Source organism: Carcharodon carcharias, chromosome 14 (genome assembly GCF_017639515.1).
Source record: "Carcharodon carcharias isolate sCarCar2 chromosome 14, sCarCar2.pri, whole genome shotgun sequence".
NCBI classification, from domain to species: Eukaryota; Metazoa; Chordata; class Chondrichthyes; order Lamniformes; family Lamnidae; genus Carcharodon; species Carcharodon carcharias.
The window spans coordinates 38,616,693-38,643,024 of NC_054480.1; the positions used below are offsets into that span (position 1 = coordinate 38,616,693).

A 26,332-nucleotide genomic window follows, 5' to 3' on the forward strand; every position below is an offset into this window, starting at 1 on the left:
TCTCTGCCACTCTGCAGATATTTATTGCCTTTACCAGTGTGAGATCAACTTCTCTCAAAAGCCATTATGGAGGAGCCAGCGGTGTAGTGGTATTGTCACTGTACTAGTACTCCAGATACCCAGAGTAATTCTTTGGGGAACCAGGTTCAAATCCCACCACAGCAGATGGTGAAATATGAACTCAATGAAAAATCTGGAATTAAAAATCTAATGATGACCATGAAACCATTGTCGATTGTTGAAAAAACCAATCTGATTACTAATGTCTTTTAGGGAAAGAAATCTGCCGTCCTTACTTGGTCTGGCCTACATGTGACTCTTGACCTACAGCAATGTGGTTGACTTTTAAATGCCCTCTGAAATGACCTAGCAAGCCGCTCAGTTCTCAAGGGCAATTAAGGATGGCCCAGCCAGTGACGCCCACATTCCATGAACAAATTTTTAAAAAATTCTTTCAGAGAGTCATTTGTGATTCTGCAAATTAATCCAACTCGAATGAGTGACTTTTCAAGCTCTCCAAATTCACACGATTTAGCTTGTTTTCTCAGCTCAGTTACGTACTGACTAATGTTGTCACTGCCTTGCATGCATGTAAAAAATCTGTATCTTTCATATGTGATGTTTTTCTTAGGGCTGCAGTCAGCTTCAAATTGTTTCCATTATTTCTTTCAAGTCATTTTGTTTCTCATCACTTTCAAACATGAATGTGTTATAGAATTCTAGGGCTTCTTCCCCTGTTGCATGAGGAAAGATGGAAGACTGTACCTGAGGCTCTTTATTATCACTGCCCATCGCTGTGAGGTACAGCTCAAATCGCTGCTGGAATCTCCTCCAGTTTTCAGCAAGATTGCCTTCCAAACTGAGCTCTGTCGGTGGTTTCAGAACCTCCACAGTTGTGTTTACTTTACTTATGACACCATGCCTTGTTTCTTTTTTTCATGATGCACACAGGCCAGCGACATTGCAGCTGAGCTAACTTTATTGATAAAACATTTTCCTAACATGAACACATATCTGCTGTATCTGTGCTCTATCAAGACATGTTCCAACCTTCTAACCCCAGGTCAGGTGACAGAGTACCATATCGTATCTAATACTGGAGACCACAACAACAATCAGCTTTTATCATGATATTGTAGAACAGTAACTCCTTCAAATGGATTAACCCCATCTCATTCCTCTTAGATTCCTGAAATTATAGGCAGTCTGCTGGTCAACAGAAATATCTAGAGCTGTAAACAGAACATTTGGAAAATGCTATTTTCCTTTTAAATACCTTGCTGCAGATAAAATATGAAGGAATACAAGGCAGGCCAGGCAAAATTTCTAATTAGAACAAACTGAGGCTGCACTGTAGGTTACCACCACCAAGACCGCCTATTTCCACCTCTGTAACATGGTCCGACTATACCCCTGAAGCAGATCATCTGCAGTTGAAGCCTTCATCCATGCCTTTGTAACCTCTGGACTTGACTATTCCAACTCACACATGGATGGCCTCCCACGTTCTATCCTCTATAAATTTGAGGTCATACAAAACTCTGCAGCTTCCTGCCATATGATAACTTGCACCAAGTCTCATTCATCTATCACACCTGTGCTCACTCTCTTACACATCCTCTCCATTAATCACCACCTCAAATTTAAAATTCTCATCCCTGTTTTCAAATCCTTCCATGGCCTGGCCTCGCCCTTCCCTGACTCTGTAATCTCCTTACAACCTATTGAAATATCTAAGCTCCTCTAATTCTGGCTTCCTAGGCATCCGCGATTTATTCGTCCTAACATTGGTGGCCTTTGGACTTTACTAATATTAAAATGACAATACAAACCACCAAACACTTCTACTAATTCAGCGGCTGCCAGTAGAAATTATTCAGATGTTAATTGTATATTAATTGCATTCAATTGTATGCTGGTGGTGAGCATTAACTGGGGATTTACTTGTGTCCTATGTTGTTGTTATGATGAGTTAGGAGATGAATGCTGGTAATGTGTAAATGCTAATAAAAGGGTGTAAAGATCAACTTCACCAACCGGCTTTCTAGAATATAACATCAGCATCTAAACCGGAGTGATTGATAATCCCTTTAAATAGCACTGGGGGATCTTTTCCGATGCATTCAGCATGTCTAGCTGTGTGACGCTAAGAGAGGGCAATAGCTAGCGCATTGTGGTTGAAAATAGAAAACTAGTGTCAAATCAGCATTACAATTTGCCTGCTTTGTATATTTCAGGCACATGATGCTGATCTACCCAAAATGGCATTTGGCACCTCCCATTTGTCATGGCTGCCATTCTGAACATGAACCAGCATTCTTAGCGCTGAAAATGTGGGTAATATGGACCCAAATTCTGTGGCTCAAATTCCTGAATGCATACAAGCCTTTCCTGTGTAATAAATGCATCAATTATAGGTATTATATTTAGTTAAGCTTAATGAAGAATTTATCCACCTCAGGGACAATGGGCAGTCATTTTGACCTTTACATTGTTATCCTAGAAGAATTGGGGCAACACCATGAACCAGCATAAATCAGTAATTGATATGAATTGGCCTATTATTGCCATGCAAAACAACAAATAAGAATGTTTTGGCAGGCACTGGCAACTTTCTTGTTCATAGAAACAATCAAAGGACTCATCCTGTGTTTTGAACATGAGCTGCTATGAAACCATTGCAATAGTTGGACAGAAACATTCTTAGCTGGCCATTCTATTGTCATAAAGCCTTCAATAATGTTAATTTACACAGTGCACACTGAAACCACAGGAACAATCTAAAGTCTGCCCACTTGTTCAGTTCAATGCATCCCAAGGGAGCTTGAGAACTGAGATAGTAAAAATCATTTGAGCTGTGGCCAAACCTAAAGAGCAACAAGGGAAACCAGAATTTCCACTTTCATTGGGTCATTTAAAAATTTCTCATCCAAGATCCTTGAACAATCAGAGGACACACTCTCAAAGTTAGCAACGGTGTCAACAATAATAATCCTGGTAATAATTTAACAATCACTGAGCTGAATGCAATGGTATCTTTAATCCACAAAAAATTTAATAAGAAGCCGTTAGTGTCAAATATGTTTGGTCACCAATACATAAATCTCCATGATAACAAATAGATTCAATACTGTACACAAGTAGGAGATCTTATGAACATGGCCAAGGACAAATTCATAAAAAAACACAAAATCAATATTATCGAATCCAAGGGTATAATTCCTACCAGAGATACAAACACAAATCACTACTTCAAACCGAAGATAAACTGATAAGACGTTTGTTCCCTCATTATTGAGTTTTAGATCATATTAATACCTAAAAAAAACTTACAAAATTGTTTAAGGGCCCTGGATGATCTCAACATAGAAATCAAATAAGGGAGATTTTGCCAGACAAGCAATGGCCATTTAATATTCCAACAGTCATTATTTGGTTGTCCCAAACAGTAACATTGGGTTACATAGAATTGCTTTAAACAGAAGCAAGCTTTTAGCCTCTTTTGTATTGGTGGTTGCTTAGATTGGCTTAAAGGTGGCAAGAGTTCATGCATCGACACAAATCTGACTAAATCTGACTCTTATATCTTGGAAACAAAATTATATTTACTTTTCATGAGTCTACAGTTAATACTACATATTTGTATGATACAAGTTTAAGTGCTTGAAAAACATTCATGTTGTTAAAGAATTCAGCGGTTGCTTAGTCATCATGAAAGTCACCAGAAGGAAAGCTCACTGGGAAAGGGTGGATAAAAGTGAGAGAAGATTGGGAATCGTGGAAATGTTATAGGTCACAGGAATCACAGGTGATGATTGGAATATGGGAAGGAGGTGTGAGGACTGAGGTGTGTTCAAAGCTAGCACTATAGCACCAGTCAAAGCATACAGCTTATGTGAAGACAAGTAGGCTGCATGTGAGGCCCAAAAGTAGGCAACTATAAATTATCATTGAAGTATCAAATAAGATAGCCTTTGTTACCTCCTGATTTTTGTTACATAACTGGGGCATTAAATAGACCCTAATTAAAAAAAAATCTTTTCCCAGACAACAGCAGTGAAAATAAATATCAGACTACTATTTTGAATTGTTGTAGGCTTACTGTGTTTTGTTCGCTCGGGATCTTCCTCAGGAAATGATATCTGTTTCTTGCCTTTGCTTAGTTCATTAGATGTCAGAGTTCCTTGAGCTTCTGTAGTGTTTGTTAATTTGTTGTCTCTGTTCTGTGTTGCACATTCCCCATTCTCAGAGTGCTTACTTAATTCCCTCTTCTGTTGCTTAGACTTTTTAGGTGAAGTTTCTGCATTTTCAGTAACTCTGAAACATAAATAAAATCTTTGCCCATTAGGTCACTTATGCAAATAGCAGACAGCTCAATAACAGTACTTCCACTCCTGGGCTTATCAGATCTAAGTTTCTTCACAAAAAGAGCATATTAATTAATATTCTGTATTATTGCAGAAAAACCTCAAGACCAAGTGAAGTATTAATTTAGAGGGGGAGTGGGGTGGTGGGTTGGGGGAGGGGTGGGGGGTGGGGGCGGTGTTGGTGGGCAGTAACTGGACCTAAACAGGGAAAAGGAGAAGGCAGATGGGAGGAAGAGAGGATGGAGAAGAAGATGTAGGAGGAAGAAAATGGCGATAGGACAGTAGCGGAGAAGTGCCGGAGAACCATCAACCAGTGAAAGGCGATCTTTGGTATGCTCAAAATCTCGCTGGATTTCCTGTGCAAAAAGCTGTTGACAACCGAGTGTTGCAGAATGACACATTCCAAGGTCCAGGACCAAGTGCTGAGGGATGCACTAATGCTGCTGCAGAGGCTCAATGGGATAATTCCACTGTCTAAGAACCTCCTGCCATAGCATACCAAAGGGCTGGAAACCATGTAAAACACCTCAGGCTGTATAGATCACAGAATGTGTGATATGAAATGCAAATGTACATCGTAAATATAACTTGCAACGACAAATGTAGTGAGGCACCTCATGTATTATATTGAAAGAAGGTGATCTGTATTGCATTTAAGGTGATGTCAAATTTGGACAGTTATGTAATGTACTTCTACAAATTTTATGAATAAAGTATATTTTTGGGAGGGGTGAGAGACAAAGGAAAACATGGGAGAATGGGAGGAGAGGGAGGAAAGGGAAAGGGAATGGGAGAAAAAGGGAGAAAGTGATTGAGGAGAATCAGTAGATAAAGAGGATAGGGAGGAGCAAGAGTGGGATGGGAGGAATGGATGTGGAGGGGGCAGTGGCACAAGAGAGAGGAAAGGAGGAAAGGCATGGAAGAGGGAAACTAGGGTGCAACAGCCAAAACATTGCTCACTGGACAAGGGATTGGCAAGATCCAAAGGTTTAGTCAGTGAAGGCAGTCGTAAGTGCTGAGAGGCCAATCAGTAGTGGGGAGCAAAGACTGAAATGCTGTAAGGTAATGGATGGGCTGAAATACTCCTCAATACTCGGTCACTGTGGGAAGGGAATGGACCAAATTGCTGATCTTTGGTGGCAGGGTAAGGTTTTGGGGCCAAAATGTTGCTCAATGGGGAGTGGGATATCTGCCAAACCGGGTGGAGGCGGCGCAGGGGAGGGTGGGCGTTAGGAGTTGACATTGTGTGATATGCTACAATGTGGATGGTTTCAGGGCTCGAAAAGCTGATCGGTGAGAAAGGGTAGGGGCCAGATCTTAGCACCACTAACCAAGAGAACCTAAACGTGTCTGAAGGACATCTGAGGTTAGCGGACCGTAACGCATGCAGTCATCTGATTAAAAGGCCAGCAGAGGAGTGGGATCGGATGGAGAGTGTAACTGCTCGAGGTCTAATCATAAAATGAGCTAATGAGATTTTTTTAATCAGGTAGATGCTGTGGTGGACCTTGGGATCACAGGCCAACGGTTGTTCTGAAGAATTATCAATGTGGAGAAGAAGGCCTCTTTAATTACCTTTACCAAAATAGCTGCTGGTTGAGCCAACCATGACTCAAACAGTTAAGGGTGCTCCACTGTGGCACTCGATGGTCAGAAGCTCCAATCATATGCAGACTCAACTTTTTTGGTCTTAACTCTCCATACATTATGTTGGGATTGGTGAGATCAGGTTAACTTTGGCGATGGTGTAAAACTGCCAATATCAACAAGCTGCCTATTATACACCCTACACAATGTCACTTTTCATTGACTTCAACGGAAATTCATCCAATATTGCCTGTTTTACTCCCTCACCAGTCTTTCAGCTACTAATATTATGTGACATTTAGCATGGAAAAACTCTATAAACAGTAATGCAATTAACTATTTACAGTTTTATTATAAGTTTTGCAGTGACAGATTTTTCAAAGCATTTTGAAATGGAATGTGCATCCCAACTTAGCACTTTTAATACAATAGATATACAATACCATCTGATTAAATGTCAACTATACTTTTGTGAAATGCATTAAGCAAGAACATTGTTACTTGAATATTAAATTAAAACAGAATATATAATTTAAGTAGAGGATCAAGACAAAAGTTGTGATTATGAACATACACTCATTTTTATTTACTTTACATGAAATGATTTTGACGATATGTAAAGTCCCTTAAATATATAATAAGCATAATGGTGCATTAGGCTGCAATTATGTTATGCCTCAAAAGTTTAAAAAAGATAAGTATTAAACCCAATAAACCCATTTCCAACCCATCACAAACCTTATAGAAAATTAGTGTGATACTAGATGCTCTCCAAAACGAACAAACCTTTTTCTACCTCTACCACGACCAACTGCTTTTGTAACTTTCTCATCCACTTCTGTTGCCTGTGTTCTTTTATCTTCATGTTTCCACTGTTTATGCTTTTCCAGTTGGGATTTAGATACAAAGGAAGCTTCACACAGAAGACACTGATGATTATACTTCTTTGAACCAACACCCTACAGTAAGAGAGTCTGGTTATAACAATTTCTGCCATTATTATAGATCGCTCAACAAACAGATTACTACAGTTTATTGGTGTCAATAGGGTCAAATCTCAAGTACAGCAGTTGCACCATTATGAATGAAAATAATACTGAACGTGAATATAAAATATTGAATGGTTGCGAAAATACCTGAATCTTTATGTTAATGCTATGCTTTTAAATTCCCCCAACCATTTCACCAAAGTGAAAATCTGTTACCTCTGAATTTACTTACATGAAATAAAGTTAGATTAAGTAACTGAAAAAGCTCAACTTCTGGAGCCTGCATCAATATAAGTTATGCCACTGCCGGTGAAAATGATGGCACTCAATTTACTTTCCACAGGTTCATTTCAGGTTCAGCAAACGAAGCTGTTGCAACTTAACAGAGTGACAGAATTCCACAGGTGCAGAGGGTTATCGACAGGACACATGTCTCCACACATACACTCTTCCAGAATCCAATAAACCATGTGAACAGGAAACAGTTTGACCCTTAAGCTCCAGTTTAAAAGCAATGCTTGGTACAATATCATGCATGCAAATGCTTGCAAACAAGGAAGCAGTTATGATTCATACACTTTCAAATAATCAAGAATCTTAACACTGTGCGCTATCCCAGGCCAGGTGTCCAGTTGTCTGCCTGGAGAAAAGGCCTATTGCTTACAGCAGTAGCTCTTGACTGCACTGAAAAATCCCAGAACACCTGAACAGGAACAAGTTGTGGGTCTGCCTAAATATCCTGGTCATGCCCTTAAATAGGCTGAGTATGCCCATACTGCCTAAAGTAACTATGATACTGTAACCCAGGGATGTAATAACATAAACCCCATGTGATCTTAATTGGATAGAGACCCGGACTTTGCTGTAATAGGAACAGCGAAGCTTACGGTGCTTGCTGTTATTGCAGGGTAAATCTGACAGCAAATTCTGGCGTCCATACATAAGCAATTAAATGTAGAAATCCAGAAGTTAATGTCAGAAATACCCTGCTTCTCCAAAAGGTGTGCTGCTGCAGTGTTTGCTGATTGACTCATCACTGAAGTCCCTATAAATGCATGAACTTAGGATAATTCCCACTAGTCTTGCATGAAAGACAGATGAGAAAGATAGGGCTAGTGGATTCAGGAGCAAAACTTTAAGTGTAATAAGTGATAATTACTCATGAACAACATCTCCAACTCTGCAAATGTAATCTTACCAGTGTAAAGTCTCATTTCTTTGGTAGAAAATTAATGGCACAAATTTAAAAAAAAATTACAGGTTTTTTTGTTTTTCTGTTTTTTCTTTTTATCTCTCTCCTTTAATCCATGTGTATGTCCCAATCTTTATTTTACTTTCTGAATAAATTTATATTTCTGTTTTTTTCACTTCCAGGTTTGCAGTCTGCATCTCTCAGAGAAGTTTCTTCAATCTGATTGGCTGAAGAGCCTCCCCGCTGTTTTTCTTGCTCACAGATATATATATATATATATATATATAAAATGATTCCTAGATCTCCTGTGGAGGGTGTTGCACTGGATCAGATATAGGATTTGTGGAAATTATCTCTGACATGCTGGTGAAAAGTCTCTGGGCAACTGTACATGTCACATCCTAAATTACATCCATAATATTTATGAGTCACTGTCTGTCTGCAGTGGAGGATCTCCACACTCCTGAAAGCCTGAGAGTTAAAATTGCAGAGGGCGAGATTCTGCTGTCTGCAATTGAAATAGCCTCACCCAGGTGATTCTCATCAGGCTGGCAGAGCTAAAGTTGTACTTATATAAAAACAAAAAACTGCGGATGCTGGAAATCCAAAACAAAAACAGAAATACCTGGAAAAATTCGGCAGGACTGGCAGCATCAGCGGAGAAGAAAAAAGTTGATGTTTTGAGTCCTCATGACCCTTCAACAGAACTAAGTAAAATAGGAAAGGGGTGAAATATAAGCTGGTTTAAGGTGGGGGGGGGGGGGGCGGAAAGAAGTGGGGGTGGGTTGTTGGGACAAGCAAACAGTCATAGGAGTAGATAACCAAAATATGTAACAGACAAAAGAACAAAGAAGTGTTAAAGGTGGTGATATTATCTGAAAGAATGTGCTAATTAAGATTGGAGAGCAGGACGAGCAATGTTGCTCTAGTGGGGGTGGGGTGAAATAAGACTAAAAGGGCATAAAAGGTATAGATAAATGATCGGTGGAATACATTACAAATAATGGAAATAGGTGGGAAAAGAAAAATCTATATAAATTATTGGAAAAAACAAAAGGGAGGGGGAAGAAACGGAAAGGGGGTGGGGATGGAGGAAGGAGTTCAAGATCTAAAGTTGTTGAACTCAATATTCAGTCCGGAAGGCTATAAAGTGCCTAATCGGAAGATGAGGTGCTGTTCCTCCAGTTTGCATTGAGCTTCACTGGAACAATGCAGCAAGTCAAGGACAGATTTGTGGGCAAGAGAGCAGGGTGGAGTGTTAAAATGGTAAGCGACAGGGAGGTCTGGGTCATCCATCTCTTACCCACATGTCTGTCCTTGGCTTGCTGCATTGTTCCAGTGAAGCTCAACGCAAACTGGAGGAAGAGCACCTCATCTTTCGACTAGGCACTTTACAGCCTTCCGGACTGAATATTGAGTTCAACAACTTTAGATTTTGAACTCCCTCCTCCATCCCCACCCCTTTCCGTTTCTTCCCCCTCCCTTTGTTTTTTCCAATAATTTATATAGATTTTTCTTTTCCCACCTATTACAATATTTTTAAATGTATTCCATCCTTGGTTTATTTCACCCCGCCCCCACCAGAGCTACCTTGCTCTTCCTGCTCTCCAATCTTAATTAGCACATTCTTTTAGATAATATCACCACCTTCAATACCTCTTTGTTCTTTTGTCTGTGACATCTTTTGGTTATCTGCTCCTATCACTGCTTGCTTGTCCCAACAACGGCACCCCCCAACTTCTCCCCCCCCCGCCTTAAACCAGCTTATATTTCACCCCTTTCCTATTTCTACTTAGTTCTGTTGAAGGGTCAAGAGGACTCGAAACGTCAACTTTTTTCTTCTCCGCCAATGCTGCCAGACCTGCTGAGTTTTTCCAGGTATTTCTGTTTTTGCTAAAGTTGTACTTAATGTATCAGTACCAAATATGCTGGAAGTTATCATAATCCATTGCCTTCACTTTGCACTTAAGGACATGTCTGAAAGACACAATGACCCAGATTTTGCTCTAAGTGCATAGAAAGGTCTTTTGCCATTTACCTCAAAGTTCAATCTTGGAGCTGCCAACAGAAACAGTCAGCAAGCCTGGTCAGGTCAGCAGAGGCCCATGTCAGTTTTTTAAAAATCTTTGTTCCTTGTAACTCCAAAGGAGGATGATAGGTCGTTCCAAATCCTCCATCTACCCCATCCACCTCCACATAATTATTTACTTGCCTGCAGCCATGTGATTTCCCACTCCTACCAGCTAGCCTCTATGTCAGCCTTGCTGGGTCTGACAGGAGTCTATGACGTTGGATTAAAATGAGGCTGTAAGCTAAAATTGTCCAGGTTTCAAGCTCCAAGGGCCAGAGAGATTGTCTCCGCATTCTGTTCCACATCAGCAATTAGTGCACCAGGTTAAAATTGAGGCTCCTTCGTAATATCTTCTATATATTGAGGGAGTGAAGGTTGAGGGGAAGTTCTGTAGGACCATGCAAAGTAAAGCGGATGCTATCAGTCACACCCTGGCTCTTGATCCGGCCTGTAAACTAGATTATCCTGCCTTGCTGCAATGCCGAAAATGATGAATTCCCCAACTTTACTGTGAAGTGCATCAGTCACCCAATGAATATATATCTATACTGCAGCATGGCTGGTAGCTTACGGCAGGCTGAAAAAGTCTGACTCCTCTTTGCTTCAGCCTGATCATCCTCCTTATCTGTGACAGTGTCATATAAGGGTATGCCCAAAGGAGTGTCATACCTGTTCCTGAGATAACCTAAGTGTGATTAAGGGGGTGGGAGCTGAAAGTCTGCCAAGGGTCTGACTCATTCAGAAGCAAATCCGAATCTGTGTGGGCAGAATGGATTGTGTGGGGGTGATGCACAGCTGCTAGTGCAGGGAATACTGCAACAATTGTTAATGCAACTCCCCAGCTTCAGAAATTCCTCACTTCAATTTTTCTTAGCTGGCCCTGGGAGCATCCATAATGTTTAATTGCCAGTCTGAATTAAGCTGAATGCATTGCGTGTGTAAAATCAAAAAATACAGAGCTGCAGTACCACTGGTCTTTGTTATAACACAGAATATACAGCACAGAAACAGGCCATTTGGCCCAACCAGTCCATGCTGCATTTATGCTCCAATCAGTGTTCCTCCCATTCTGCCTCATATAATTAACAGCATAACCTTCTATTCCCTTCTCCCTCATGTGCTTATCTAGCCTCTCCTTAAATGCATCTAAGCTATTCATTTCAATCACTCCCTGTAGTAGTGAGTTCCACATTCTCAACTGTCTCTGGTTAAAGAGTTTCTTCTGATTTCTCTATTTGGTGTCTTGGTCAATCTTATATTGATAGTTTTATTCTTCCCCACAGGTTGTTTGTGTTTACTTTATCAAAACCCTTCACAGTTTTAAGGATCTCTATAACGTTACTCTTCAGCTTTCTCTTTATAAGCTAAAAAAGAAACCCATCCTGTTCATCATCTCCTGATAGGTATAAGTAAATAGGGACACTCAGGGCTTGGCGGATGTATTGCAGGAAAGAGCAAAATGCACAAATGAAATCAGGTGTGTGATTGTATGGCAGAAAATAAGCAGCAAAAGCTTCTGTAAATATTCCTGCCACAGGAGATTTACTTGTCCCAATCATGCCATGCCACAAAAACAATGTGGGAATACTTATGCAATCTTCTGTTCCCCCCAACTCTATCAGGAGAATGCAAACAATACCTTGAGTTCAGCCAAGTGAACTCCAGCTGGCAGTAAAAAGCCTCCATTCAGAAAAAGCCTCTTGGCCGGATGGCTATTCTGCTAAGTTCTTCAAGACCCCACTCCTGTCCCGTACATTCTGGGCTGGAGAACTAGACAAATACCATCAGGGCAGCCACAATGAAAAGTACTTTTAAAGCCCAATATTAAAATTTAAAAAAAAACTCAAATCCAACCCCGAACCACCTCCAACCTGCCAACCTATGGGTTTAACAGGAGGAGGATAAAGAGCAAGTAGCCAAATTACTTCCAGAAGGTGGAGTGGCAATTTAAATATTTTAGTTAGGCTGTCAATCTCTGATTTAACTTGTTTCACTGTGGCCTGTGAATTGGCCTTCACATTCAGAAATCATAATCCTAACCATAATCAATGTCAACTATAAATTGCTGTTACACTTTAGCCTCCAGACAAGATGTAATCAAATCTGGGCCAGTCCATGCTGACTAAACAGATGTTGTGGAACTGCCATAAGGGAAACAGGAGGCACCAACACACTTTCCTGGATGCAGAAAAGGCACTTGACTGAGTGGAGTTGAAATTCCTCCTGGCAATAGTCAAGAGACTAGGCTTTGGTAACACAATAATGAGGTGAATTACAATCCTGTTTTCACACTCTGTATCCACAGTGTGCACCAAAGGCCTTAGCTGTCCAGCATTCCCATGATACTGGGGAACCAGTCAAGAATGCCCTTCTTATTTTCCCTGACCATAGATTCTCTAGAAATATGCACCAGGTGAACTTTGGCATCGACAGAGCACAGGCAGAAGGGAATGAAAATAAAATACGTTGATGACATACCATAACCAATGTAATTATATGACAATTCTGTCTAGTATTATATGGGAGTTTAATCCATTTTAAAAGAAATTGGCTCATGGCAGTCTCCAACTATAAATGAAAGGAATGTAACATAAAGGCATTCAGTACTTGACGGCTAATATCAGCAGCAGTAAAATCTACACTCAAGTGTGAAGATTCAAAAGTTACTAGGCCTACCTCATCCTTAGTTCTTCTCCTTCTGTAATCCAGCCTACATCCAATTCAAGGTAGCACATTACTGGCTCATTATTGTTTAAACACAAGAGTAAATTTATTTTTTAAAAACGATCTACCACAAGAAAATATTTCTTACGCTCTGACAACGCTGGTAATGGCACTTCAATCCATAAATACTAGGAAACTCCAGCCAGCAACCAGAGCTAGGACATTTAACTCGAGAATGTATCTTGAACTCTTCCTTCCATTTCGCCATCACACCTGCCTAGAAGCAGAAATGTTCTATTAGTAAATTTAAGCTTTGTGCGAAATAATCAGATGCAAAAGAGTCTCTCTGAATGGAATTGTTTGAAACTTGACAAAGATATGGTGAACAATGGCAAAACACTATTTTTTTTTAATACAGTCTATGCCCATTGTGCAGCTTTGATTTAATTTAACAGTATCATTTAAATGATGATATATTGGGAAATGTGGATGTACATAGGGATCTGGCTGTGCTTGTACACTAGTCAATTAAAAAAGCAGGTGCAGCAAGCAATTAGGAAGGCAAATGATATGTTGGCCTTCATTGCAAGAGGAAGCTTGGCTTAAATAGCCAAGTGGTTATGGTACTGGGTTTGTAACTCTAAGATCAAGAGTTCAAATCTCACAATGGCAAACTATGAAACAATGTAACTTCATCTGAAACAGATGGAAATGGGTTTGTACTCGAAAGAGTTACAGATCAAGAGTTCATTGCAAGAGGATTTGAGTTCAGAAATAGGGATGTCTTACTGCAGTTATACAAGGCTTTGGTGAGACCACACCTGGCATATTGCATGCAGTTTTGGTCTCCCTACCTAAGAAAGGATATACTTGCCACAGAGGGAATGCAGCTAAGGTTCATTAAGCTGATAACAGAGATGGCAGGACTGTCATATGAGGAGAGATTGGTTCAACTGGACCCGTATTCACTGGAGTTTAGAAGAATAAGAGGGGATCTGACTGAAACATATAAAATTCTAACAGGGATGGACAGACTAGATGCAGGGAGGATATTTCCCCTGATTCACTCAGAGGATGGTCAACCTGTGGAATTCTCTACCATAGAAGGCTGTGGAGGCTGGGTCACTGAGTGTATTCAAGAAAAACATTGATAATTTTTTGGATATTAGGGGCATCAAGGGGTATGGGGAGAAAGCGGGAATATGGCGTTGAGATAGAGTATCAGCCAAGATCATATTAAATGGTGCAGCAGGTCCAAAGGGCCGAATGGCCAACTCCTGCACCTAGTTTCTATGTTTAATTGCATTGGTCCTGAAATTCAATAGTATTTTTTGGCATGTCTGTAATGTTAATCAGTGAAAGTGCTTTTTACAGACAGTAAGTTGTGACATAAGCCATTTATAGCAGTTTTCCAAAGCAAAATTAATCTCCCTGAATTTCTTAGCACAATTTGGCTCTTGCCACAATCCGATTGGCAAGTTGTATGCTTCCTATACCCCTAATTATCATGTATTATAATGACAGCAGTGACATTGCAACTTTAAATTTCACATTTTATGTTCACAATGCATTAGGGGTGAATTAGAATGAAAAATATTCAGACACTATTGCCAGGATCAGCTAATAATGAAGGAAGCCAGGAATTTAAACCGAAGGTTTATGCTGTGATTATTCCAACTGGAAACAACTTTTTCAAGTTTTTTTGGGGGGTTGGATTTGCTTCTGACTTTCTGTGGCGTGGAAGATCACCAGGAGATTTTGATCCCCTCTTTCACCATGCAGCTTGTCATGAGCAGACTTCCACATGGGCATACTTTTATATGCCATTATCATGGAAGAGGAAGAGAAGGAGCAGGAACTGGAGAGAAGAAAGGAGAGTGAGGAAATATTAAAGGAAGATGCACCAGATATACCCTCCTCCTTAGTAGCGTGCACTTCACCAAAAGTGCAATGGGGAGGTCTGCTAGCTACTGCAAGGAGACCTGCAGTTACAGCCATCTGCCAACACTGCTTTTTCCTGTGGCTATGAAGATGAGCTCACTCTCAATCTTCATTGCACCAAGCTTATTTCAGGCAACATAGGAGATCTCTACTATCGGTCAAGGTACAGTACAGGCATGTATTTGTCAGATAATTGATGCATTTTTCAGGAGAGCTGTGAATTCATCATCTTTGGCTCTGCAGCAACAAGAAAACAGTATCTAGTTTTACACAAATCTTTTCTCTCAAGTCCACGGGTGAAATGGAAGGGACACAGGTTGCTTTTTGAGCTCCTTTAACTTCCCCGACAGAAATGGTTCCCATTTCATGAATGTACAGATTCAGAGAACATGCAAAAATTCTGCATATCAATTCAAGATTTTCTGGTAGTGTGATGAATTTATTGCTTAGAATTTAGCCTTGCCTGAGCTCTTCAAGGTGGAAATGAGATACATCCAAGCATACTGTATGAAGTGAGAGTGGAAATTGTACAAGTACTAGCCATAATTTTCCAACCTTCTTTAGACTCAGGGGTGATGTCATGTTTAATAGGTGGATATCCATTTACAAAATCAAGCAACAAAAGACATTCTGTGAATCACAACTGTTTTCTTGTTAAACTATAGTTCAGTACAAATATCAGTTTCTATTCTTCCCTTCTGGATCCTTTCCCTGTCCAGAAGCAAAAACCCCCTTAAGCTCTTAAGTATAGATTCAATGAGCATCACCTGCTCTCAATTCACTTTGAAGCTTGTCCTGGCTTACTCTTAAAGGGACCTACATTTCTAACATTGTCATAGCAGAGGAGTGGAGAATTGCAAATGTTACACCCTTGTTCAAAAAAGATGTAAAGCTGAGACCAGAAACTATAGGCCAGTCACTTTAACCTCAGCGGTGGGGTAACTTTTAGAAACGATAATTCGGGACAAAATTAATAGTCAATGTGGATTAACTAAGGAAAGCCAGCATGGATTTGTTAAGGGAAAATCATGTTTAACTAACTTATCTGAATTTTTTGATGAGGGTACTGCTGTTGACATGGTGTACATGGACTTTCAAAAGGTATTTGATAAAATGCCACACGACAGACTTGTGAGCAAAGTTAGAGCTCATGGAATAAAAGGGACAGTAGCAACATAGATACAAAATTTGTTGAGTGACAGCAAACAAATAGTGGTGAACAGTTCAAAAACAAAAACAGAATTACCTGGAAAAACTCAGCAGGTCTGGCAGCATCAGCGGAGAAGAAAAGAGTTGACGTTTCGAGTCCTCATGACCCTTCGACAGAACTTGAGCTCGAGTCCAAGAAAGAGTTGAAATATAAGCTGGTTTAAGGTGTGTGTGTGGGGGGGCGGAGAGAGAGAGAGAGAGAGAGGTGGAGTGGGGGTGTGGTTGTAGGGACAAACAAGCAGTGATAGAAGCAGATCATCAAAAGATGTCAATAACAATAATACAAAAGAACACATAGGTGTTCAAGTTAAAGTTGGTGATATTATCTAAATGAATGTGCTAATTAAGAATGGATGGTAGGGCACTCAAGGTATAGCTCTAGTGGGGGTGGGGAGAGCATAAAAGATGTAAAAAAAAAAATAAATAAATATTTTTTTTCTTTTTATAATGGAAATAGGTGGGAAAAGGAAAATCTATATAATTTATTGGAAAAAAAACTCTTTCTTGGACTCGAACTCAAGTTCTGTCGAATGGTCATGAGGACTCGAAACGTCAACCCTTTTCTTCTCCGCCGATGCTGCCAGACCTGCTGAGTTTTTCCAGGTAATTCTGTTTTTGTTTTTGTTTTGGATTTCCAACATCCGCAGTTTTTTTGTTTTTATCATAGTGGTGAACAGTTGTTTCTCAGACTTGAGTAAGGTTTATAGTGGAGTTCTCCAGGGAATAGAGGCAGGACCCCTACTCTTTTCCTGATACATATTAATCACCTAGGCCTTGGTGTTCACGGCACAATTTCAAAATTTGCAGATGATACAAAACTTGGAAGTATTGTGAATTAATGAGGAGGATATTGTAGAACTTCAAAAGGAAATTGATAGGTTGGTGGAATGGGTGGGCAAGTGGCAAAGTTAATGCAAAAAATTATGAAGTGATTCATTTTGGTAGGAAGAATGCAGAAAGACAATATAAAATAAAGGGTAAAATTCTAAAGGAGCTGCAGGGGCAGAGGGACTTGGGTGTATATGTGCATAAATCATTAAAGGTGGCAGGACAGGTTGAGAAAGCAGTTAAAAAAGCAACCTGGGCTTTATCAATAGGGGTATAGAGTATAAAAGCAAGGAAGGTATGTTAAACCTGTATAAAACACTGGGTCAACCTCAAATGAAGTATTGCATCCAGTTCTGGGCACCCTGCATAGGAAGGATGTAAGGAGATGAGGGCATGCAGATAAGCTTCATGAGAATGGTTCCCAGGATGAGGAACTTCAGTTATATTGATAGATTGGAGAAGTTGGGACTGTTCTCTTTGGAGAAGGTCTGTTCAAGGAGCATTTAGAGTCTTTCAATGCCCTAATTCCTTCATATACTGCCTGTGCCAAATACTCGAGGGGAAGACATTCTTGAAAAACACATAGGCCAGAATTTTCCGGCCCTGTCGTGGTGGGACCCACCGCAGGAGATTCAGTGGCGCAGCCAAAAGTTCGTTGACTTTGGCGGGGCTGGAAAATCCTGTCCAGGGTAGGCCTCCAATGCAGCTGCCTAACAATGAACTCAATGCTTCACTTTCCTACTTAAATTTTGCACTTTAATTTCCAAACACCCCAGCACATTACTCCTGCTGTACACCAGATTTGGACTGGAGTTACTGCCATTAATTTTTAAGTAAGTCAACCAATAAATTAAGGCACATTCATTTCTGCAGAGCATCTGCAGACAATCCCCAGACCCAAATTCAATGGAGTAAAACTAGCACAATGTATGTTGATTGTATATTAAGTGTGTTTAATTGCAAGCATTAACTGCTGCCCAAGTGGTTATGGTACTGGGCTTGTAACCCCAAGATCAAGAGTTCAAATCTCACAATGGCAAACTATGAAACAATGTAACTTCATCTGAAATAGATGGAAACGTGTTTGTACTCGAAAGAGTTACAAGCTAGGGTTGTAAGCTTGGCCTAAATAGCCAAGTGGTTATGGTACTGGGTTTATAACCCCAAAATCAAGAGTTCAAATCCTACAATGGCAAACTATGAAACAATGTAACTTCATCTGAATAGGAACAGATGGAAATGTGTTTGTACTCAAAGAGTTACAAATGGGACTGCAACTGTAATAGTTGAAGCTAGGAGGTGCTTGTTTGTAACTTGTAACTGTCTAAATAAATGCTTATCAAAGTGTGCAAGGATTATCCTTAGCCAACTGGCATTCTGGAATATAACAACCTGCTGCATAGAATTGTGAAGCTACTAAATTTTCAGACGTCTTTTTGTTTGAGTTTAGTTTTCTGAGAACTCTCAATGTCTCTCAAAATTAAACACCTTGCTGGAGAATTTCTAAACTTATTCACATTGTCTTTTGTGACGAATATCCACTTCATGGTTCATGCTAATATTTTAGATGTAATTTTTAGTTCTGGGAAGGTTAAAGTTTAACTGTAGAAAATGGGATAAATGCAACTAAAGCAGACTGGAGTCTATTATGCTTAAAAGGTTGGGACTTAAGGAGTTAACATTTAGAAAGATAAGAACCATAAAACAGCTAGAGAACTGGAGATGTGGTGTCTACACTGCTTGCAAAGAAGTGCAGTATAGAGAGATGTTTTGTTTTGGGACGTAAAGGTAAATTAGTTTAGAAGCATTCTAAAGGCTGCATCATCATGGAGATGGGTGGAGCTTAAGAAGGTTCCCTGATTTCAATATTGGTGTGCTTTCTGGGAGAGTGGGTGTTCTGCAGCAGGGGAAGAGGACACCAAAAAGCTGCTATTAGAAGGCTCCAGGCAGTTAGGCCTCAGAGAAGTCCTGGGCAGCTGAGAAGTAGGTGGAAGGTCACTGGTGCCATGCTGAAGGCAGTCAAAGCTCAGGAAGCCCTGCAAGCCATTTTTAGCTTGGTGCAGCCATAAGAGTGGAGTTCTGAGAAACCCAGGGGCAGTGCCAGCATAGTAAAGCTAGTGGTTTGTGTAAGAGCTGGAGTTGTGCTGGTTATTAGAGGCAGGAATGCAGCTTTGTGAATCCTGTGGAATGTAGTCTCAGGTGAAGAGACTGAACCCTCAAGAAGTGAGCAGTCATTGAGGCATACAAGCAGGAATTAGGAGCATGAGTAGGCATTTGGCCACTCAATCCTGCTATGCCATTCAGTAAGATCATAGCTAATCTGATTGTGGCCTCAACTGCACATTCTGTCTACTCCTGATAACCTTTGACTCCCTCAATAGTCAAGAATCTGTCGATCCCTGCCTTAAAAATATTAATTGACCCTGACTCCACCACCCTCTGGGGAAAAGAATTCCAAAGACTCACGGTCCTCACAGAAAAAAATTTTCTTCTCATCTCCATCTTAAATGGGAGGCCCCTTATTTTTAAACTGTGTACCCTGGTTCTAGACTCTCCCACAAAGAGATACATTCTTTCAGCATCCACCCTGTCAAGTCCCCTAAGGATCTTTTATATTTCAACATTCCTTCTTCTAAACTTCAATGGATACAGGCCTAGCCTGTTCAACTTTTCTCATAAGATAACACCCCCGTAACCCAGGTATCAGTTGAACGAACCTTCTTTGAACTGCTAACATATTTATAACCTGGATCTTTCGGTTCACCAAACTCAATGGACTTTTGAATGGCTCACTGCATTTTCCGGCCCCACCCCTACTGCGAGGGGGCCATAAAATTCCGCTCCAAAACTGTACACAGTACCCTAGATGTGGCCCAACCAATGACCTGTACAGTTCAGATCAGGGCAATCTTTGAGGGAATTTAAAGGCTAGATCTTTGAAAGTGAGAAGTTGAAATCTTTCAGAAGGGAGATATAGTTTTATTGGAATTTTGTGACTCAAAATGGTCACTGACATCTTGGTGGGTTGCTGTGATCTGTCTTGGTTATTTAATGTGCCGTTGGTGTGTTCAACCACAGTTTGTTTGTTAATTTGTATTTACTTCATGTTAATTCTGAATTTTAGAGTCTAAGATAGATATTGTAGATTGTTTTACATTTCTGACTTTCTATAGTAAAGTTTATTTTGTTATTTAAAACCGTGGAATCCTGTGGCTTTATTCTTTTAGTGGGTGACTGGGGTTTCAAACTTTGTCTACTTTAAACAAGTTGTTAAAGGTCCCTAACTGGATCTTAATATGTCTATAAACACATTCAATAAGGTGCCACATAAAAGGTTATTGCATAAGATAGGAGCTCACAGTATTGGGGGTAATATATCAGCATGGATTGAGAATTGGTTTACACACAGAAGACAGAGAGTCAGGATTAATGGGTCTTTTTCAGGTTGGAAAGACGTAACTGGTGAAGTGCCACAAGGATCTGTCCTAGGGCCTCAATTCTTTACTATCTATAGTAATTACTTGGAGGAGGGGACAGTGTAATGTATCCAAATCTGCTGACGATACAAAACTAGGTGGGAGGGCATGTTGTGATGAGGAAATAAGGAATCTGCAAGGGGATATAGATAGGTTGAGTGAGTGGGCAAAAACTTGACAGATGGAGTTTAATGTAGGAAAGTATGAGGTCATGCACTTTGGTAGGAAAAATCAAAACGCAGACTATTATTTAAATGGAGAGAGACTCCAGAAAAAGTGCAACACAGAGGGATCTGGGTGTTCTTGTGCATGAAACACAAAAAGTTAGCATGCAGGTGTAGCAAATAATTAAGAAGGCAAATGGAATTTTGGCCTGTATTGCTAGGGGGTTGGAGTTTAAAAATAGGGAAGTCTTGTTACAACTGTACAGGGTGTTGGTGAGGCCGCACCTGGAGTACTGTGTACAGTTTTGGTCCCCATATTTAAGAAAGGATATACTGAGCATTGGAGGCAGTTCAAAAGAGATTCATTAGGCTGATTCCTGGGATGAAGGGGTTGACCTATCAAGAGCGACTAAACATGTTAGGCCTTTATTCATTAGAGTTTAGAAGAATGAGGGGTGATCTTATTGAAATATACAAGATTCTGAGGGGGCTTGACAGGGTAGACGTTGAGAAGATGTTTCCACTAGTGGGTGGATCTCGAACTAGGGATCGTAGATACAGAATAAGGGAACACTCAATTAAAACTGAGATGCAAAGCAATTTCTTCTCTCAGAGGATAGTGAATGTCTGGAATTCTCTAACCCAGAGAATTGTGGAGGCTAGATCACTGAAAGTATTTAAAGAGGAGGCAGATAGATTTTTGAAATATCGGGGAATTGAGGGCTAAGAGGAGCTGGCACGAAAGAGGATTCGAAGCCTGGGGCAGATCAGCCATGATCTTATTGAATGGCGAGGCATGGCCTACTTCTCCTATTTCTTATGTTCTTTTGTTCAGCACTTATACATATCCAAATCACATCCTCAGAGGTGAATAATATTCTACTGAATCACTTGAAAATGAAAAACATGTGCTGAGATTAAATGTATTTTCCAATAGAACTTATATTATTTACTTGTGTAAAACTCCATGATTAGGAGTTTGGAGCTCAAAAGAATATCCAGTTTCCATGCTCCTATTATCCATCAACCCACTTATCTATCAGCATTGTCCTCCTGTCTTTGAATACTATATAATTTTTTGTTACTTGTATTGTACTAATCTTTATTCTCACATCCAGAGAATTATTCTGCTGTTTGTTTAATAGCACATTTTGGGGACTCTTGATTATCTATAAATGTCTATTAACCATAGAGGCTGTCCTCTACTGAAGTGAGTATTAGAGGTTCCATTATATGAACATTTCACTAATCTGACATTCAATTCAATTGGCTTCAACTTAAACATTATTTTTGTTGAGCAACATTTGTATTTGTGTGTAAGTTGTGAACATTGTGTTAAATTGTGTATTGTCAAATATTGCATTATCTGAAAAACAAGTGAAAAAAACTGGGATCAGCTCTGAAAAGCTATTTTATATTCCAAATCTATTTAAATTACCATATTCGCTCTGATTTATCTCAATTGGTTCTGTTGGGCTCTGGTCAGAGACACCAATCCTTAAAAAGTCAGTTAAGGATTGTAGTTTAAAAAAATCTTGACTTGATCTTCAGAAAGGATTACAATAAATGGATATTAATATCCAAATTCAGATTTACTTGGCAACTATTATTATTTACCAGACATGCAAATCTTTTGTCTGCTTGTATAAATTATTGAACAGCACCATATGTCTGAGTGTTGCCTAATAATTTGGTGCTTTATTATTAGATATATGCCATTTCACTTTCTGGTCAGTTTTGATAATTATATTTTATGTTTTGTTTAGAAATTATTAGTTAAATGGCGTTCTGGAAATTATTAGTCAAATGCTTGAGGGAAATCATACTTTCTAATTATTCTTCTCTTTCATTCCAAATATAACTAAATTCAAAGAGTTAATAGATGAAAGATGTGGTAATAGTTCTATCATGTATAGGGATAAAACAACAAAGTGGATGGTATCTTGTAACACAATTCACAGCTGGACTGTGAATTCATCTGAAGTGTCCCTTTAAAACTTACAACCCTACATATTTGTGTTCTAGGTTTAAAAGCTCAATCTTACTAGACTAAGAGGTAGAACATATGATAGGCAAAATTTAAGTGCAAACATTTTGGTATGCCCTTGTGAGATACTTGCCAGTAGTACTTTTATGCAAGTGTTAACCCATTTATTTTAAATGCCCATTTATTTTAACTAAGTTACTACCTGCGTTAAAATAGCACACACAGGGATGCAGTGCAAACTTGTTCAATGTTCATACATAATCTTGACTGAGTGAAAGCTATATCCTTAAATTATTATTTAGCAAAAACATGTAAAGTTAAGAATGATGTAATGCTTACACAAATGTAATTATCATTATTAATACAATTTAATGTATTTCTATCAATATCTACAATAAATTGATAGTATAACAATCTCAAAGAGCAAAGTATTTATGTGTATGTTTAGGTTTACAATACAAGTGTAGCTCAAACTACCTACTGGGATTTCCTTAAGTTCTTGGTCCTCTGATTCATGTTTTCCTTTTTGTCTGCTTTCTATTTTATCACTTTCAGCACGTCCTAGACAATAAAAAAAAACAATGTTCAGACAACAGTTACTTTCATCAACCTCAAACATTGCACAACAAACATTTATTGGCATCCCTGGAGACATTTACTGGCAGACTCAGTTTGCTGATTCAGTGATTAAGCCACTGACCCTTTCAGATTATTGGACCTTAAGACTTCTGTTCATTTTTTGACTCAATTAGAATGAAAATGTGACAGGATAGTTCTATGTTTTCTACAGTACTGAAATATACATTAAAAAGGCCAGGCCTACAAAGAGAGCAGTTTGTGATAATTAAAGAACTGTATGCCACACTAATAGAATAAGTGAGAATTTTAAAACTTTTATATAATTGCTCCTTACAACTACTTTCTGAAACTTCCCATAACAATAAAATAATAATTCAATTGGTGAATGCACTTCCCTGTGTGGAACACGCCCACACAAAGCAAGAAGATTCCAGCTCTGATTGTGGCCTGTGCTGCGTTCATTGATCTCAGCTGAGATGGGCAGTTGGATGAATGGTACAACTGACCTTAATGCAGCATTTAGGTGAAAGAGGAGAAAATAACCACAGCTGTTTATGATTACTGTCTAGTGACTCATGCGAGAAAGTGCATATGTGTATATATTGGATGGAAACAAGATCACCCTTTATGATAGAACAGTTTGCTGACATTTAGCATCTTAGAATGTTAGGGCAGAGAAACAGTTTTTTTTGGATCAATCAAATTATTTAGCATAAGGTAGTGATTTTTAAAGTGTAAATATTTATATTCAGGATGCACCAGTTGCAAGTTAAAACAAACTGGCAACTCAACTGGGATTTTTGAAACATATTGTTAGTGAACATGGATCCAAGTGCAAAGGATATAACTCTCAAATTTGAATAGTCTAGTAGCACCATACCATTCGTAAACAATCTCTGTCTAAAAGTTGCAATTTTAAGTGTCTGGCCATAGAGGGAGACCACACGTAACTAACCATGTAATGTTGGGTGGAATTGCACTCAATTTAGTGGGCCACATAATGTTAAAGTTACAGCTTCTAGTACATAATAGATATGTATAAGCACACCACTGAAACTGAGCAGTGCTCCACATTTGACACTCGGGGGGTAATTTTCATCTTGGCTCTGGGTGGAAAACTGGAAGTTACAGATTATACTTGTTGTACCCCTTGCCCAAATTTTTCCCAACTGACTGATCCATAACCAGCAGTTTTCCACCCATGCCTAAAGTGAAAATTAATCTCACTTTGTTACTCCCAATAAGGCACAACACAGATGCAGAACTCACACCCTCTCTGTCCCAAAAATGCATTTAACCCAAGCCACAAAAGGTCCTTTACTTTTATTTCTGATAAAAGAAATGCAGAGTGATATCAATTCAATCATATCATAGAGCCTCAGGAGACTTGAGCCTCACATTGGAATTTGAATCAATGTCCAAAGTTCAAATTGAGATTTCTCAGTGTATTTTCCAATTTTATACATGGGTTCACTCAATATCTGTCTCATCCTATCACACTTGTTATATGTAACAAGGGAAGTTATCCATTAAAATTCATTATAATCCATGTCTAACAAATTGGTTCTTATCTAAAATGAGCCAACCAATGTTTCAGCCACTGTTCTTCACCACTCAGATCTATAATGCTGTAAGTTGACTAGTAATGCTCAATCCAATAAACATATGAAGTCAGAAAAGGTTTCAAAATTTAAGAAATCACAAAAAGAGCATGAAAACACAGTGCAAATCTGAGACAATACTGCCCTAATGCAGTAGTGGGCGGGTACTATTGCAATGGCAGCTTTTCACGCCGTGTCATCCCAAACCCGCCTCATTATTTATGCATTCCTGGGAAACATGCTGTTTCCATGGTGGGTGGGCTCTCGCCACTTCATCACATGGAGCGCCACATTTAAAGTCCAGCCACATGCACACCTTTCAGTGCCTCCAGCCCAGGACTGCCTCACGGAAGACAGGATGGCCCCGAAAGGCAAAAAGACAGCAACCCCCCACTTAAGTGACGTGTCCCTCGAGCACCTTTTGAATGCTGTGGAGGCCTGCCATAATGTCTTCTACACCCACTCTGGGCAGCTGCATCACCAATCTGGCATGGGAGGCAGTGGCAGCAGTGGTCAGCGCCAATGCCCTGCTAAAGAGGACAGCCACCCAGTGCCGCTACAGGATGAATGGTCTCATCGGTTCCATGGAGGTAACTCAGTCTTCTCATCACTCTCAACTCACACACTCACAAACTCACAAACACATCCACAGGGATCTCACACCTCAAGGGACAACACCACGAACCCTGACATCTCTATCAGGCTCATACCCTCTCGAGCTCGCGTCCTCATCCTGTCCATGTCTCCACTCACCACACAAACATTCAATGCAGTGCCATGTGTCCTGCTCACACTCTCTCCATCTGTTCTCATGCAGTAGAAGCCTGCTCACAAAAGCAGAGTAGTGGAGTAGCACACATTAGGCCCTTCACTCACTTTGAGGAGTGTGCCATCGCACTGACTGGTGAGGACACGACCGTGCCTGTGGTGACCGTGAGGTCAGTAGTGAACACCCTTGGAAGGATCCTGCACATCATCCTCTCTCAACGCAAATGCATGTGCTGTCTCTCTCCTGCTTTTGATTCTGCTGCCATGCACTATTTATCTCTACTTCGGTTCATAGGGAGCTCTGCCAAGCAACCGACACCTTCAGCCAGCCAGTCCCTCAGCTCCATCCAGGTCCTCACCTGCAGCCAAGATGACACCTCCTCCATTGAAGAGCTGGAAGTAAGCAGTCTGGAAGACCCATCACAGTGCTTATCCACACCCTTCACCAGCACAGAGATACACCTTGATGGGACCTAGATCTAGACCAGGCTTGGGTTCACAATCTCGTAGTCACCGCAAGGGTACCTGTCCGCAGCTGGAGGAGGCAGGTTCAACCAAGCTTCCCGGCTCTCAGAGGACTGCTGGGGAAGAGTCATCTGTCAGGTCCGAGTCAGATGAAAAGTTTCTGGATTTGGCCTCCCAACTCATCCTTGAGAGTCAGTGGAAGGTGGGTGAACATCACGCAGAGCTGTTGGAAGCCCTCAGCACTGGCACGCGAGTCAGAGGAGTGCATCCACCAGCTCTCTGATGAAGTGGTGCCTACAAATGCATGTATGGAGGTCTCCATACAGAGGATGGTGGACACCATGGAGACCCTAGTCCAGCAGAACACAGAGATGTGTCCCAGACCTGCACTCCATCACGGGAGCTATGGGTGAGTTCCTGCAGAGGCAACGTGAGACATCCCCC

General features: G+C 40.1%; 1 protein-coding gene across 3 annotated transcripts in view; it reads right to left on the bottom strand.

Moving 5' to 3' along the window:
- znf512b (zinc finger protein 512B) overlaps window positions 1–26,332 on the bottom strand; it is a 161,485-nt gene that overhangs the window by 57,552 nt on the left and 77,601 nt on the right. For all 3 annotated transcript variants that reach the window (XM_041204067.1, XM_041204068.1, XM_041204066.1), the window contains exons 3-6: window positions 22,957–23,036; window positions 13,019–13,147; window positions 6,741–6,913; window positions 4,103–4,317 (exon numbers count right to left, since the gene is read on the bottom strand). In XM_041204067.1, coding sequence (XP_041060001.1) covers window positions 4,103–4,317; window positions 6,741–6,913; window positions 13,019–13,147; window positions 22,957–23,036 — 597 coding nt within the window. The remainder of the gene's footprint in view (window positions 1–4,102; window positions 4,318–6,740; window positions 6,914–13,018; window positions 13,148–22,956; window positions 23,037–26,332) is intronic.